General features: G+C 37.6%; 1 protein-coding gene across 10 annotated transcripts in view; it reads right to left on the reverse strand.

Annotated features, from left to right (window-relative positions):
- SH3KBP1 (SH3 domain containing kinase binding protein 1) overlaps positions 1-17,190 on the reverse strand; it is a 229,201-nt gene that overhangs the window by 74,287 nt on the left and 137,724 nt on the right. For all 10 annotated transcript variants that reach the window (XM_054063899.1, XM_054063893.1, XM_054063948.1 and 7 more), the window contains one exon: positions 15,104-15,300. In XM_054063899.1, coding sequence (XP_053919874.1) covers positions 15,104-15,300 — 197 coding nt within the window. The remainder of the gene's footprint in view (positions 1-15,103; positions 15,301-17,190) is intronic.

Raw genomic sequence — 17,190 nt, forward strand, 5'->3', positions numbered from 1 at the left:
AAATACTGGTGTTTCAGCAATACATACAGCTGTTTCTACACAAGCCCAGGACAATCTTTTCTACTTTGCACAATTGATTCACAGCAACTTCCATCAAAACACATAAATAAAAAAGTCACTGGTCATGGCTCCTGAAGAAGATTGCAATCATGATCTAAGTGCATACTAAAAAAACAAACCAGAGATTTAAGAGTTTACTGTTCATCCTTTTTATAACTTATTAACTTAGATAAGCAACCAATCGAAAGACAGGAAATAAAAGGCAGGATTTCACCATGGTGACCGGTGGAGTCTCTCACGGATCGAGATCAAGTCTCTTGTTTTCCACATGTTCACAGATGACCCAGAAAAAAAGAAAGATGGAAAAAGTTTGGATAGAAGTAAAATTACACATCTGGAGAAAAAAACACTGTCTTTAGACAGAAATGATGGGCTTTGAAACACATAACTGTTAATACTTTGGAAAGCAATAAAGAGCAATGGAAAGCTCTATCAAAATGCTATATGAATCCACACTTAACCTACATCACCATCTGTGGTTCTTACCTCCTTTTCCCTTCACTCATAACTCACCTCAGTCCCTGAAGGGACTGGTAAAGAGAGAGAGTCACAAAGAATAATCAAACCTACAGAACAAATTCCTCATTCTGGAAAAAAAATAAAAAAAAAAATACACACAGGTGATACAAGTCTAAAAATGAGGAGAGGCAAGGAGAAGGTGTTTTGGGAGGACTTAGTCATTCTCTCTTCCAGTAATAAAAATTAAGAGCTATTAGATGGAATTAGCAGGTACCACATTCAAAACAAACACAGGGAGGTAACGCCTTCCTACAACGTGTGATCCAGTTAAATGGAACTCTCACAGACGTTACAGATGCTAACATGTTATATGCAATGAAGATGTGACTCCTCAATTTGATGAGGAAAAAAACATCCATTAGGTTTAAGAAACACAAAGTTCAAACTGATTAGAGGCTATGAAGAGTCACTGCAGGAATTTCTCTGTATGGTTATCCTTTTCTCACATTCTTCTCCAGGCTTCCAGTCTGAAGCCATGATACCAGTCCAGACACAGTTCTGATCTGAAATACAGGTGTCTTAGGATCTTCCCGTTTTCTGGAAATCTCATTCTTTAGCATACGGAAATAGAATACTGAATACAGCACACTTCAGAAAGTAAAACTAAATAAAGCAAGGTGACATAAAAACAAAGTGATAATACAAGGGAAACTTCAAGGAATTATTCCAACTCCTCTCTGTCCCCAAATATCATAAAACAAACAAAGTTATTCAGTTAAAAAGAAAGCAAAACCATAGGGAAAACAAAGATATGTGGAGAAAATAATTAGAAAAGTCTTCAAAATTCTAAAACAGTAACTCTTACACATTCGTTTTAACCCTCTGATTTGTAGGCCCCTACATAAATTTTCAATGGGGGAATTTCACAGCTAAAAAATGCTTTATGGCATATGCAAGTTTCGTTCTCTGGGTCATCTTTTGTAGATCCCACAGAACCAGAAAAATCCACTATGAGCCTAAAAGTCGACTAAATATGAGTCTAAAGCAAACACTGGATTGACAGTCAGCCATTGTAATGAAAAAGACAAATTCACAGTATGGAAATACATATTTGCATTTCCTGTTTAGCCATCTCAAACTTTTTCTGACCTGTAAGGTGGACTTCATCTACACAAAACTAACAGTGAAGCACTCGTAACAACTTACCAACCTCCTAAATAAATTCAACTCTGTCAAGCAGTCTGAAAAGTCTTTAGCTGTCTTCAACTTTCTCTGAGAAAATGCTGTAGATTTAAGACGCCTTCAGACACACATTCTTTCAATATCTCAGTGTATACACTGCCTTCTCAATGATGATATTGATGTTTATGCTGAGCTGTGAGTGTTTATGTCCTCCACATTCATGTAATTTATATTTTTGCATTAAAAGGAGAGACTCAAACCTTTATAGTGGAAAAGACATCTAATTAGTGAGACTGTTCCGCAGATTCCTAACTTCTCATTTACAACTACAAACATCTCTTCAGCGATTTCAGAACTGCTTAAATGGAAAATTACTTTAATTCTTGTTTCCAGCTGTTGAGCTCCATTAAGAAATGACCTAAGCCAGCACCAAATGTCTCATCCAGCTATCCACGCACTAAAACTACCAGGTGTTTAGCAGACCACCAGCAGCTTACAAACCACAGATGAAGAAAATCTTTGTTAGTGTTATGCAAGTCATCAGAGTCATATACGTGTCATATACGTGTTATATCAAACAATATTCAAAGAAATTACTAAAATATGCAATGCAAAATTTTTGTTTTAACTTCTTGGATGGAAAAGGGGGTACAAATAAAACCATGAACAAGTATGAACAGTGAAACATTATCTTCATTAAAATTTGGGATAGCTTGGAAAGCAGAAGAGTTCCTGTTTTGCTTTTTACATCACTATTCTCCAGAGTTAAACCTGTTCTTCCAGCAGGTGAGTTCATACTCTAAAGTTGTTGTAACTAGTGTTTTGACAAGTTCTTAAAATTTCAACTCATGGGCACAGAGGGGGATGGAGAGGCTTTTTTCTACCAATATGCTTGGTGTCCCAGACAGGAGAAAAGCCTGTGTCTTAACTTGCACACTTTAAAACATCCATATTTTTGTAAAATTTGGAATCCTGACATTTGATGCTGCCAGGCTGTCAGTTTCAAACCACTAATGAACTAAAAATCCACCTTCCTAAAAGGTTAATGATGAGAAAGTGAATGTAAGAGTTTAGATTAGGTAGATGCTGCTGAAGCAAATGGAGCAAGTCATGTTAGAATCACTGATCAGTAAAAGCACTTTAGCAAATGAAATTTAGGGAAAAAAATAGCAAATATGGAATGAAACCCACACAACACAGTCCAAACTGCCTCATCTCAAAGCACTGGAAGTGTGCACATCAAAATGAGCTGTATGAACAAGCTCATTTTCTTTCTTCCTCAAGTTGCAGATTTGCAATGCTAGAAAGTACTTTTGCAACAATCCTAAGTATTTTTTTTTGGAGCACGTAAGTCTTCCTTTTTACCTGCTTTATTTATTTTTCATTTTCCCTTTTTACTGACTGTGGCTCACACAAATATAAAGGATCACATACCCTCACACCCTTCACCACGAATTTTACCATTTGCAGGTTGAAGTTCACAATTAATGACTGTCTCCTCTAGGAAAAATCCTTTGGAATTATTTGAGTTAGAAGGGACCTTAAAGATCATCTAATTCCAACAAGATCATCCAATTCCAATTTAGTGAATCCACACTGAGTGAATGAAATTCCATCCTACTCTCCCAGGAGAACCATGCCTGTCTAGACAGCAGCTAGTATCTAGCATGATCCACACTGCATCACCCAGTTTAGACACTGCTGTTATGGAACCTCCTTCTTTCATAAAAATTAATGAACCTTACAACTGCTACATGTATCTCCTCTTTCTTTAGCAGAAGTAAGGAAAGCAGTGCAGCTACTTTCATCTCTCCAAAACAAATTATCTAGAAAAACAATAAACAGGAATGGCTCTAACTTCCTTTTTAAAGTGGCAACAATTCTACTTCGCTTTTTTTTTGGTGAAATTTGTGATGCTGACAACAACTGTCAAGTAGCTGTTCAATTAAATATTTCATACTCAATGATTTAAAAAAATACTAAACACATACTGTCATGCAGATAGTCTTAGACTTAGTGCTGACAGCAAATATTTCCTCCATTTTGGCATTGTACTTTTTTCTCCTCAGATTATCCTTAATTTTAATTTTTTCAATTTTTTTCCCCCTCGCCCTTTGCATCACTGAAATTAGGACAGTAGCTACTGAGGCAAAACAGGGAGATATTTTTATTTTTAAATTCTCCCAGGAAAAACTAAAGAGAAACAAGTGACAAAATAAAATACATTAGCATCTCCATCCAGTTCTCTTTCAACTGACTTGAATTTCATCTCTTTTCCCTTGAATGATCTCTGAAACTCAAAAAAAAAAAATGGAAAATTACTGATATCATGCTTTTCAGTTTTTCTTTTCGGCAAGTGCTTTAGGTACAAAGTCCGCCGCATAAGAAACTGTCAGCTGTGCCTATGGCAGTCTACTGCCCTTTGGGTGGCCACTGCGTGGCAAATAGCCCAGCGCCCAGTGGAAAGCAGCCACCAGCAGCCCCTACTTGGCTACCAGTCACAGTTGCATTAGGACTTCCTCCACAAGAGCTGAGTCCTTTCTCCCACCTCCTTTCTTTTTGGGAAGTTTTTACAAAGCACTTAGTCAACTAACTGTAATAATATACTCATACCCCTAGCATTTAGAACTATTTTAGAAACACAGAACGCAACTAACCTCCTATAGAAACGCACACAAAAAGGAGTTAAAAAGGCATATTAGAAATTGGCCTATAGACTTTTTATCCCACTGAGTGCCTGGCTGCCATGATCCTTTTGCACTACTCCTTTCCTCCTTTCTCTTTTCTTTTTTAAAGGCAGAAAAAAAGACTGACATATGGTACATTTAAGAGAAAAAGCCACTTCAAAAACTTGTAGTCTCATTTCTGCAAATAGCTTACTGACTACAGCTGTGAAAAACTAAAGTTCAGAAAATTTCCCATTTTTACTAGGAGTCCCCAAAGTATCTGCAAATCATTAAACAGTTTACTTGGTGTATCTCCATTCAGCTTTCTACAAAATTTTTAAAGCATCAGTTGACTCTAGTTTTCCTTGGTGTTTCTTGAAGGAAAGGACAATTTCCATTTAGATTTTATTATTCCAGTATCATTTTCTCCAAAAATCACTTGTATCAATTTTCCTCCTTTCTACAAAAGACTCCAAATTTCACCTCACTCAGAAGAGGAATTAGTAAAGCTCCTCTGCTTTGTTCTGCCAAAAAGTAGTGCAGTTTTATTAGTGCATTTGGGAAGGAAAAAACAGAAGGGGTGAATTTTCATTTACTAAGTAAACATTTGAAAGAGCAACACATCCTTAAGACAGTGCAACTAGTCTTATCTAACTGTAAAGTTACACTAGTCTTTAGAATAGGAAAATTGAAACCAAATTATATAGAAATAAAAAACATCTGTGCAAGTTTAATGGCCAAACAGTCTGAAAGGAAAAAAACTTAAGCTAAACAAAGCCAGGACAGAATATGTTTTCACACAAAAGTAACTCCCTATCCTAATACAGTCCTTTACAGCAGAAATGGACTTCAGGATCCCCAGCACTCTTTTTGCTTCTTCTCCTTTTACCTACTCAGCACCTACAGTGTGCAGAAGAACCAAGGAACCCTGCAGTCAAATCCTGTGCTCTGCAGAATATATATTTCCATACAGTTTTAAACAACCACAGAAAAAAACCCCAACTAACTGTAAAAGAAATACCTCCTCTCCCATTGTGAAGCCAAGCTGCCTTTCAGCAGCTTGAATTGTCCAAGAAGAGCCCTGGAGTCCTGCCCCTTCCTTGCATGAGCTCAGCTCAGCGGAGCAGGAGCCCAGCCCTGACACTGACTCACACTCCAGGCCATCCGAGGGAAACAAAGGTTCTTCTTGTTTATGTCACAGGAAATCTGGAGCTTTTCCTACCTCTGCTCACTCACGGCAAGAAGTTTCCCAAGCCAGCTTAGTCTCTCCTGGTTTCTTGAGATCGACAGCTAGGAAAGGCAACATGAGCAAGTGTGTACAGACTTTTTGTTAACAGCCCAGACAGAAACCCTTGCACGTAACTACAGGAAAATGAGCTTATGACCAATTCTGAGTGTATTGGTCTCTCTGTTAAAAAAAAAAAAAAAAAAGCTGAAATTTCATGTCATTTATGTTTTTGATGGCCTTTTGATTTTTAAGGAGAGATGATCAAGGAACTGAAACATCACTAAGATGATGCTCTATTTTCATGAAAATCTTATAAATTCTTAATACTGCCTCCTCACAAGCATTCAACTTTAAAATGACTAAAAATAAAAAAGCCAGGGGAGGGAAATACATCATGGGCTTCTCAGATAACTTGTAAGAAATTAAAGATTTATTTTTAAGCAAGCCACAAGATACTACACACTCTCACTCTTGCTTGACTGTATATACTATTCAGTAAGCATTTACACGCAAACACATCTACTATGGACATACTCAAGCACACTTAACGTATTCCCTATACAGACACAGCTCATTCTCTACAGATGCATTCTCATGGGAGTGCCAGCATAATTATGGGACACAAAAAAAGCCTCTGAGATCGCTCATACATTAAAAAGATAAAAGCAAGAAAAATGGTTCTCTCTAGTTGTACCAATCAGTGCAAAGAAGAGCATGATAAACTTAAGACAGCATAGAGATTTTAAAAAGGAGGACTATAAATTGTTCAACATGGTTCCTACAAAAACAACTAGAAAAAGGTTATTTTGCAGAGCCAAGATATTACAATATATTTTCTGCTACAACAGTGAAATATGAGAACAGTGGGAGGATATGATTTACTTTACTGGATACATTTTAAAAACTAGTTGTTCCTTCGGGATTATTTATATATATTTGGTCCTATTCCAGTTGAGAGGCTTGGGTAGAAGATCACTGCGATCCCCTTTGGCCTTATACTGAAAGCAAATTGCAACTGATCCAAGTAAGACAAGTACAAACCTCCAGAAAAAAAAAAAAAAAATCAGGATATTTTCAAGAATGGAAATGTGCAAGAGATGATAGCAAACAGAAAAGGCAAAATCTCTTGCAGCAACACTCCCTGTGCCTACAGCATGCTACAAAACAGATTCAGGAGTGATTCAGAGCAAAAGCTGAAGTCTTACTGAGGGTGCAATCTCCTTCCTGAAGATTCCTGTTTTCCAATCACAAATTATTTTAAAGTTATAATATATCATTAAATTCAGTTCCAGAAACCAAAAATTACTGGTATATATTTTAAGAGAGAATAATAACCTGTAATACAATTCTAATTTATGCAACATTGGTATATAGAAGTATAAGTACTACAATCAGGTTTGATTTTTTAAAAATAATTCTTGACTAGGGAAAACTTAAAAAAAGGAAACCCATTCAGAAAAAATTCCACAAAATAATGACGCTAAAGAGACAATAAAAGATGAGGGTACAAATCTTACTCTTGGTAATTGACAGGCTATAGTCAGTTTGGTTTATATTCACCAGTCTTTTTAATACTTCAGGAAGCATGAAAGTTATTTGTGTAATTTCCTAAGTCAGATGGGTTATTTTATTTTTTTTGCATAAATGTATTTGTACTTTTAATTTTCAAACTTCATGTGTGCTAAGAATATCAATTATTTCATTGAAATCTTTTGAAAGTTTAAAGAATTTATCAAGTCAGCAATTAAAAATCAAAGCTATACTATCCAACAAAATACAAGTGGTTCAAGAAAAAAAAATTGATTTTACTTACAAACAGTAAGACAGTTTATGAAACTGTTTATTCCTAAAGCCTTGATTACAGTATTCTAAATCTTTTTATATGAATTTATATCAATTAGATTTTACTTAGGTAGATTTTACTGCTATTATTAGACATATTACATTGTAGTAATTCATGAACTAGTTCTCTTGATGCTCATTAGTAAAAAAAGCCAGCTTGCATGTCAGTACTACTACTTTCCAAATCATTTTCACCATCCTGAAGTTGAAATATGAGACAAATCTTTCCTAGACATTCAGTTCATATCTCCATCAGGAATCTCTGGAATTGAGGAAAATCAGTTTTATTTTCAACTACTAGAGCATTGTATTTGAGGGGTTTTAATGATTCTTCTATTTAAATGCCTGAGGGGGTTATAAGCCTTGGTAACAGTACAAACTCAATTGAAATTTAGAGGTTTACTGTAATTAGCAAGCTACCAATCATCACCTGATCCAAAACAACTTACAATATACATACTTTTACCCTATGCCTATTATGACATAAAATTGCATTAGCTTAAACGTACACCTCCTGTTTTTCAGACTGAAGTAGCCTAAGTTTTCCTAATCAAAACCATGACTGACAAATCAGGAGTATTCCCTCCCAGAGAGCACACCTCCAAAAGAACCCATTCTGGCAGAAACCCATTGATGTCCCTCACAAGAACGGATCAGATTTTCCATGTTACTTTTAGGAGTAACTTCTGGTACTATCAATACTCCTTACAATAGTTTGCTTCTATTTTCAGATGTTCTTCAGGTAGGGCAAGTTTGGAACGTGAGTTGAACATGGTTTTCCTGCATATGCTTGATGGGTTTCATCGGGACAAATCTTTTCTGAATAAAGACTAATAATATACACATAAAGTCTCATGATACAGGCAATTACTATCTTGCAGTTATTTAGAGTCCAGGAGCTAAAAAACATCACAAGCAGCACAAATCATTATGTGGGTAAGCTCCTCCACCAAAAATGGGTAGTGCAGGCTGTTGCAACAGCTGAACCACATCACCAATACCTGGGCAACTTTGTTCAGGCAGCTCAAACATTTCACAAATCAAAGTGAGAAAACATGGAAGCACAGATACTTAATGTGATAACAGGGAAGGGCAGGAAGTACAGAGATCAGAAGTCACTCCTCACTCATGTTGCACATTCTAGTGACTCAGGCAGAGACTCATTGCCAGCCAGGGTTATCAAATTTGTTCCTCAATTTAAATTTAATTTTCCATTTCCCGTTCTATTCCCTGGGTACCAAGTCCTGCTTTGAGTCAGCCTCCCCGAAACGGGCATGCTGCTTTATGACTGTCACTCATTTCATAAGCCAGACACGTTGTTTCCCCTACTATTTCTTCTTATTGCTGGGAATTAGTTACCTCAGAAAGGGTAACAATATTCTAAAGAACTTATTTATAACATCCACAGTGTCCCATGAACATCATCCACCATTTGTAAATCATCGAATCATAGAATGACTATGTTGGAACGGACCCACTGGGTCATTGAGTCCAACCATTCCCAACACTCCCTAAACCATACCCCTCAAATGTGTGCTATTTTTTTGCATAATGAAAGAAACACATAGATGCTGTTTCCACACTGAGCTCAATGAATGGGAAGTTACACTAGTGAAGGAGCAAGCACCCGCTGCAGGCAGCCTGGCTCTCACCACAGCTGCAGAAGGGGTCAGGGTCCTTTTTCCCCTGTAGCTTTCCTCACAAGACAGCATTAGAATAAACGTTTAGGGCAGGAATGCTAGACTACAGCAGACAGCAACTTGAAAGCAAAACACAAATGCTGCTTGAACAGCTGAGTGTTTCCCCTTGTTCTTACAGTCTGACATACTGCTGATGCTTGCTGTGACCACTGCTGCCATCACCCATGGCTGTCTCCAAATAAACAAACACCAGAAAGCTGTGCTTTCAAGTGCAAAGTGCTACACACACTCAGCAGAGAGCAGTCACGCCCTCCAACTCAGCAGGCATTTTTAATAGGATTTGTATTCAATACCAGGTGGTTTTGCTCACATCCATTTTTTAATTATCTCAGTTATTTGAACACTGGCTCCAACATTTCTGTTATGGAAGCAAGCAAGTCCAAAGGCATTGGAGGAAAAAAATAAGTAGCAGCAAGCCACGCGGTACAGATGCAAGTGAAGACCATAACGTGCAGCACCCACTGCCACTGGGCAGCACTGGCAGAGCTCGAGCATTACTTGGTTTAAAAATGCCAGGAGGAGCCTCTAAATTGCATCTCTTGAGGATTTATTTTCCAATGACAACTGAAAATTAAGGGGGAAAATGTCTTCTACAAGCAACCAGGCAGGAACTGCCAGAACAGGTGTGGCAAAGATGTGACTGTCTGCACAATGTGTTCACCCCAGTTTCTGGGTCCCAAGCTCACTGGCTCAAAATAGAAACTCAGACCTCGCAGGCACTCAGTCTCAGAGTTTATGAATTTCTATCTTATTGCAGAGGACAGGTAGACTTAATAATTGACATGAGCTTCTAGCCCTTCTAGCTCTCGTGTCTATTTCCATTATTTCTTCTCCATTTCTTCTCTCCCAAACATATTAAATATATACAGAAGTAAAAAATTCTGTTTAAATTCAGTGTGTTGCAGTGAGAAGGTTCCCCAAACATCAGTTAACTAGATCATACAAGTTGCTGGATCTACACCCATGACAGACTCCCCCTCTATATTAAAACATTACAGAGGCTGCAATATTCCCCACTTTGATGGCTGAGTATATAATGGACATTAACTTCTGGCAAACACTAATATGACCTCATCAAAGGCTGTTTTTAAAATCTAGCTCTCCACAAAGTCACCACTTCTAGCCAACTATGGAAGTCTTGCCTGAAGAAAACTACAAATACATCTCAAATGGAAAATGTAAAAAATACTCTTATGTCTTCTGAAGTAAGGGCAGTTTTCTGAAAGATAAAAATGTCTTTTTAAGACTTTCTATTTTCATTCACTTATTACGGTTTTTAGCATTTCCAGCTGAATCCCCAACTTCCTGACAAGCCTGACATAGTTAACTCAGACTAGATACAGGAGAGGAAAAAGTTATAGCTTGTTCGAACAATGGAAGCACGTACAGATCATATTTCAAGGAAGTTCAACCAAGAAATGGCAGTTTTAGATAAGCTACTACAAAACGAAAAAAGAAAAAAAGCTTGAACACCTGTTTAAATGTCTTGAAGCTGCACAAGCAGAAGAAGGGTATGTGAAACAGACATTCCTATTTGACCACAAAACTTCTGCTACTTTAAGTGTGTTACACTGGATTTTCTCAGGAGACACAACATGTGTATATGTATATTGTATTTGATTCTATAATATTTTTTTAAAAAGCTCTGATGGCATTGCTTGAATTAAATTCCCACTACTGCATAATTAATTTCCCTAAGATAATTTGCTTCTGTGAGCTCACTGCAAAGCAATGAAATCTGCACACCACTAAAACCAATAGGATTTCATGCAATTCTTCAGTTTTGCCTTTTGTTAGCGAGTTTATTGATTCCCTTAAAAGACAAGGACCACTATATCCTACATTGTTACCACTGGGCTAATACTTGGAGCACATCAAACTGCTTGGTCATTTATAGGAATGTCTAATGGCATCTGCTTCTGATTAACTGGAAGCGATATATTCCTGCCAGTATTTGTGTAAAAGCCTTTTTTAACTTAGAACCCCAACAATTCATATCAGCTCTGTGTGAATATGATCTATATAATTATGATTCATAAAATTAAAAATACATTAGAACATCAAGTGATAATGCCAGCGAAGTGAAACCCTGTTGATTCTTCTGTAAATGGGACTGACATTCTCCACAGGAATTATCCTGAGCTAAATAATCCAACATTATAAAATCCTCACGGTGATTTATTGATGCTTTAAAAAAATAATCAGTAGTTGTTAGCAAATACTTTAAATCAAAAAGATTACAGCATCATTATAGTAATATAGGAAATGTTTCATCAATAACTGTATCAAGAATCATAGGATTATAGAATCATAGAATAGTTTGGGTTGGAAGAGACCTTAAAGATCACGCAGTTTCAACCCCCCCTGCCGTGGGCAGGGACATCCCACTAGATCAGGCTGCCAAGGGCCCCATCCAGCCTGGCCTTGAGCACTTCCAGGGATGGGGCATCCACAGCTTCCCTGGGCAACCTGTGCCAGTGCGTCACCACCCTCATCGTGAAGAAATTCTTCCTTACGTCTAGTCTAAATCTGTCCCTCTCCAGTTTATACCCACTGCCCCAGTCCTACCATTATAAGCCTTTGTAATCAGCCTCCTCCAGCTTACTTGTAGGCCCTTTTCAAGTGCTGGAAAGTTGCTATAAGATCTCCTCAGAACCTTCTCTTCTCTAAGAAACAACAGAAAGACCTGTAGGGTCTCCAAACTTCAGAACGAATGAAAAAAAAAAAAAAAAAAAGCAAGCATTAAGGAAAGCATTGTTTCTGCTTCTTCGAAAGATTAAATGTTATTGAAAAACTGAGGCTACTTGTAAATGGGCAAGGCACATACCAGGGCAAAAATCCCCTTAATAACTACGCTGGTTGAGAAAAATCTGTACCCCTATGGCATTATCTTTGAACACTGGCTCCAACATTTCTGTTATGGAAGCAAGCAAGTCCAAAGGCATTGGAGGAAAAAAATAAGTAGCAGCAAGCCACGCGGTACAGATGCAAGTGAAGAATTATCTCTGCATTATCCATTGCAACACTTCTGATCCAGTCACAGAACTATTAAGCTAAATATGACCTTGCTTGCAAAGACAAACTTAACGTGGGATTCTCTCTCTCAGCCAGACTTAAATGAAGAACGATGATGAGGGAAGAATTTCTCGTAGCAAATAAAGAAATACTTGGGAGGTTCAAACTTTTGCAATTGTAACCGAATGTTGTGTCAGTGAATCACGTTTTGGTACTATGAGCAGGCAAAGACCACAGTGCAGAAGCCTCAGACTGCTTAAAGGTTAACCATCCTGACTCGAGACAGGAAAACAGCAAGGACAGCAAGTGTTGCTTTAAGTTATCTACACATTTGATACACAAATCATGGATTGTGTTTACAAAAACTAAGCCATTATTTTCCACTAACCATGACATCTTTAAGAGAAAACTGAAAGCAGAGGAAGGAAGGTATGTGGGTAGGATGGAAAACTTTGGAAATTTTCTGAAAATTCTATATTTAATTTTTGGCTGGCTTACACTGCACAAATATTTGTTCTTTGTGAAAAAAACAAAGGTAAGACTTCTCATTATTATTATAAAGCGGAATAAGACTCCCTTTCAGGGAATGAAGGCCACTTCATAAGCACTTTGTGAACACTTCACATTGAAACAAGGAACGCCAGGGAGATGTAATTTATTTTAATCAGTTCCCCTTTACAATCACTACTGTAAAGATAGTTACAATTACAGTAAAACTGCGGAAACAATAAAGTCTCATGTGTCATTAACAGGGCCTTATCAATTGTAAATTCTGTCTGTATCAGACTTGGGAGAACTGAATTTTGTACAACACTTGAATTCTGGTCTATGTCTACTTATGCATCACCCTTACAAGTGAATGCTTGTTACACACCAATTATAAACACTATTATAATTAAATAATATATACACCATTATAATTATATAAATTACCTAAATTATAGTCGTGTGTTTATCTTAGGTAATTTTCTTCCGGCACTACTTCCTTTACATATGTAGATGTGGGAAATTAATAATTTAAAGCTCAGTTCTTGTAGAACTGTGATATTAAAATACATATTTCCTGATGTTACAGGACTTTTTATATTCTGGGTCAAAAAAACACAAAAGGTTTTAGTACAGCCACGCATGAGCTTAAGTCTGCCTGCTTCAGGTGCTTCCTATATATAATGCAATTTTCCTTACATGGGACTTGGAAGAACAAGATCACAGGCAGCCATCAAATTAAAGAAATAATCATCCTCCAAAACAGGGTAAAAAAAAAAAAGAAACCTTTTATTCACCAAGCTCATGTGCAGGTAAAATTCTTTTTCAGCATACTTACAAAGCTTTCATAAAGCCCAATCAGACCTTAAACACCAGCAGGTTGTCAGGGTCACAGATAAAACTGTGCTGCAGACAGACATCATGATGGCTGCATGCAAATCTGACTTCACTGCTCTCTACCCCATTCCCTGAATCTGGCAGCAGGGAGGTTCATCAGCCAGCATTCGGTGAACGCTGCCAGGCCTGTCCTGTCCCTGTCTTGTATGCCAGGGTGGCTTCTTTGATGAAATGCCATTGGAATACAGCTCAGCTGCTCCCAGTCCTGCACTTTAAGAAAGCCCCACATGCGAGTTAAGAAGCTCACCCAGACACAGAAGACAAGCAGGGTAACGTGCATGCTTTGAACAAGTCAGCAATGGTCCGGAAGTAATACAGTCTAGGTTTTTCCTTTACTTAGATTATTCCAGCTTTTCACTACTCTCATTACACAGAATGCACATTGCAGTCTACTGTAAAATATTACCCAAACCTCCCTCAGTGTAACTAACTTAAGTTTCTACCACGCCTTCACAGGATCTCCCCTTCTGCTGCACCACTACTACACAGGGCAAATGTGGGGGCAGGCGTTGTGCCATAGATCAGGTCACTGAAACGATCAAGGTTAAAAAACAAAAGCTTTGTGGACCAAAAGATGTAATTCCCAAAGTGCTTGGTTCCACACCAGGGAACAAGAGCGGCTGCCCAGGAGCTTCTTAAAATCATGGTGGAGCCAAAGAAAATGCATCACATAATTACGCTCATAGCAGAAGTCCAGGCCGTGGAAGCCTCCTGACACTTCCCATCATATCAGCAACCTAATCCAACTGTTCACTTACAGGAGGGATTTCATAGATTTTTTCTTCAGTTGTTACTTCATTAGGAAACAATGCCTTTTTTCTGTTTGTTTCCCTAATGAACACACCTTAGCATCATCAATCACTTTTTAGGTATTTTCTTTTTAAAGCTCCTCCAGTTTATTAGAAACATCTCATTTTACTTAATAGTCTCTCTCTACTTCTAATTTATTTCATGATAGTTTTGGAGATTTTGGAACAAAGAGTGCTCTCAAAAAAAGATGGTCTGTTTCAATTTGTTAGAAAGTAAACTTTTTTCCTCAAGTGTTAGCCTCAGGGGTTTCTTTTTATGCCACACAGAACAAACCCATAAAAATATGTTTTCTCTTTTCCTAATCCCTTTAAACAAAGTCTGGTGATTTTGGGAAGCATCCTTTAAATCAACAAATTCAGAGGCATTTAGGTATTTGCCAAAGCCTCCTTTTTTTAAAGTAAACTGATGGCACAGTGTTAGTATCTCCCTCTTTGCTTACCTAAGAATTAGCAATAGCTTTTTGCCAGTCTTGTTCTCTAAAGTAATTTTTTCTTAGAAAAAAAGGCTAATTAAACAGATGGAGGTTCAAACAGAAGAGTAAAACTTCAAGCAGAGAAACAGCTCTTGCAAGGAGCTCACCTCACTGGAATTCACTTCCTGGAGTGCAGTAAAACTAAAAAAACCACAATCATGTCCACATAAAGATTAGGAAATACTGACCATAAAGCTTGAAGTTTTGGCCAGTGACAGAATTCAGAACTTTAGGATGAAAACTTCTTTAAACCAACAGTAAGACAGAATTAAGAAATTACATGTACCTTATCTACTGGGAGAAAGTCATTTTCAACTTCTATGGACCTTGGTCGTAGCTTTATAGGTTTGTCTTTGAAGATATCTCCAAAGCCAACACCCTTGACCTTTTTGGGTTGGATTGTTGTGCCTCCATTGGCTCCTTCCGATTTTGTGCTGCAAGAGTCACCACCATCACTCTCAGAGCCTGTAGCATCTTTTAGGCCTGTGAAAGAAGGGACGAAAGAAGGAATCTTAGGTGTGAAGCTCACTATTTTCAGAACAGACTGCCACTGGGAAATGATCCCACCCATCATCCTCTAAATGAAAAAAAAAAGAAACAAGTAGAGAAGGTGCTCTCTGTGCCATGCACTCATTTTTGAGTTTTTAAAATCGCTTTAATTCATCACATTGGTGTACCAGTTAGAACTTACACCAATCCACAAAACATGCATACTCCAGCATAAAACCTTCGTGAATTAAGATGGCCATTCCTTGAGTACCAAGAAATTGCATCTTCTCAGACAAAAAATATTTTGAAGACAACTCAATAAACCAAAGAGCTAAATTGAGTTCTAGGGCAGCTATTGTATAAAGCCACTTAAAGCTAACAAGCAGTCAGACCAGGCACACTGTACCTTAAATCTGTGTGACTCATATCAAGCCAATTATGCAATTAGCATCTAAAGCTACATTACCTAACTAGGAAATATAAAGCTGAAAGCTATTTAAACAAATTTGCAATCAAATAAGCTGCATAATACGTTCCCTACTGAAAATTAAATCTCCCTGCAGCACAGACAGCCTCATAAGAAAAGTGCCCATGCATACTATCCTCTAGGAATATAATAAATCAAAACTGACATTCTGATTTACATTACTTTTCTCAGTGAATAGGAAAATTAATCTGCGCTTATCTGGAAATATCTGCTTTTTGAATAGCAGAGACCACAAGTGCAATCTGATGACGCTTCAGCCACTTTACAGAACGGTGCAGAAACAGGCCAAACAGTCAGTAGCAGCGAAAGTGACCCACTGAAGTTTCCTCCAATTGAAACAGTCTCCCAGATAATTTAAGTCTTCCTTCCCACAATACAGATGGACTTAAATACGTTTCCAGGAAAACCACAGCAATTGCTGCTAATATAGCACTAATTCTACCTAATAATAACCAACTCAAATCCTCACATTCCCTTCACAAACATTTGTGATGCCACAGACATGGATCTTACAAATCAAAGAAAGGAAAACTAGAAGTTAAGCTTATCTTCTTAATTCTTTTTATATCAAGGTCCACAAAGTGATTGTCATGGATTTTCATCGTAAGAGGCTACCAGTACAGAAGAAAGATTCTTCTTTACACCTAAAATCAAGAAGAGATCATATACAAATCTCTTTCCCACTTCCCTTTGGTAACAAGTGATCTGTATTTCTGCCAAAAGGAAGGAAATAGTGCTAAGATCGGGCAAAGTCTACTGGATCCATAAAAAGGGCTGCAACTTGTGGAGCATGTGGGAAGTTTTCCAAATACTATCTACTGCCTCAGTTTCTACAATCCTCTGATGTGTATAAGCAACAGAAACAGAATGAAGCAGCATTCTTGAGCTGAAAGCATCTGAATATCCTTTCCAGTCTGCACTAGAATAACCCTTCAAAACCAAATAATTACCTAAATAAAAAATATTTTGAAGTCAATGAAAATCTTTCTGAATACAATTTTTAATATTAACAATTGAATATTTTGTTTTTGCCTCCCCGACTCACACGATGGCTTTGGTTTTAACAGTCAGTCTCCATCCAACAACTTTCTGTCATGCTAGTGAGCAGCAACTTGTTTTGGGGGGGCACTTCTTGTCTTCCTGGTGATTCACTGTTTAGCAACATGACTACCCAGTAAAACATAACAAACTTCTTCAAGGGCAACTGATGAACCACAGAAACCACTACAAGTCCTAAGGCCTACAGGCACAACTTCACAATCCAAAATGCAAGGGGCTTATCCGCTAAACTGGTTTTAGCACCAGGGCGCTGCTAGGAAATAAGATCAGGAATCCTGTTTTAGCAAAACTGTTAAGCAAGAAAAGTCATCATATGCTGCTCTGAGATTTTCTGTAAT

The sequence above is a fragment of the Cuculus canorus genome, chromosome 1 (genome assembly GCF_017976375.1).
Source record: "Cuculus canorus isolate bCucCan1 chromosome 1, bCucCan1.pri, whole genome shotgun sequence".
NCBI lineage: Eukaryota > Metazoa > Chordata > Aves > Cuculiformes > Cuculidae > Cuculus > Cuculus canorus.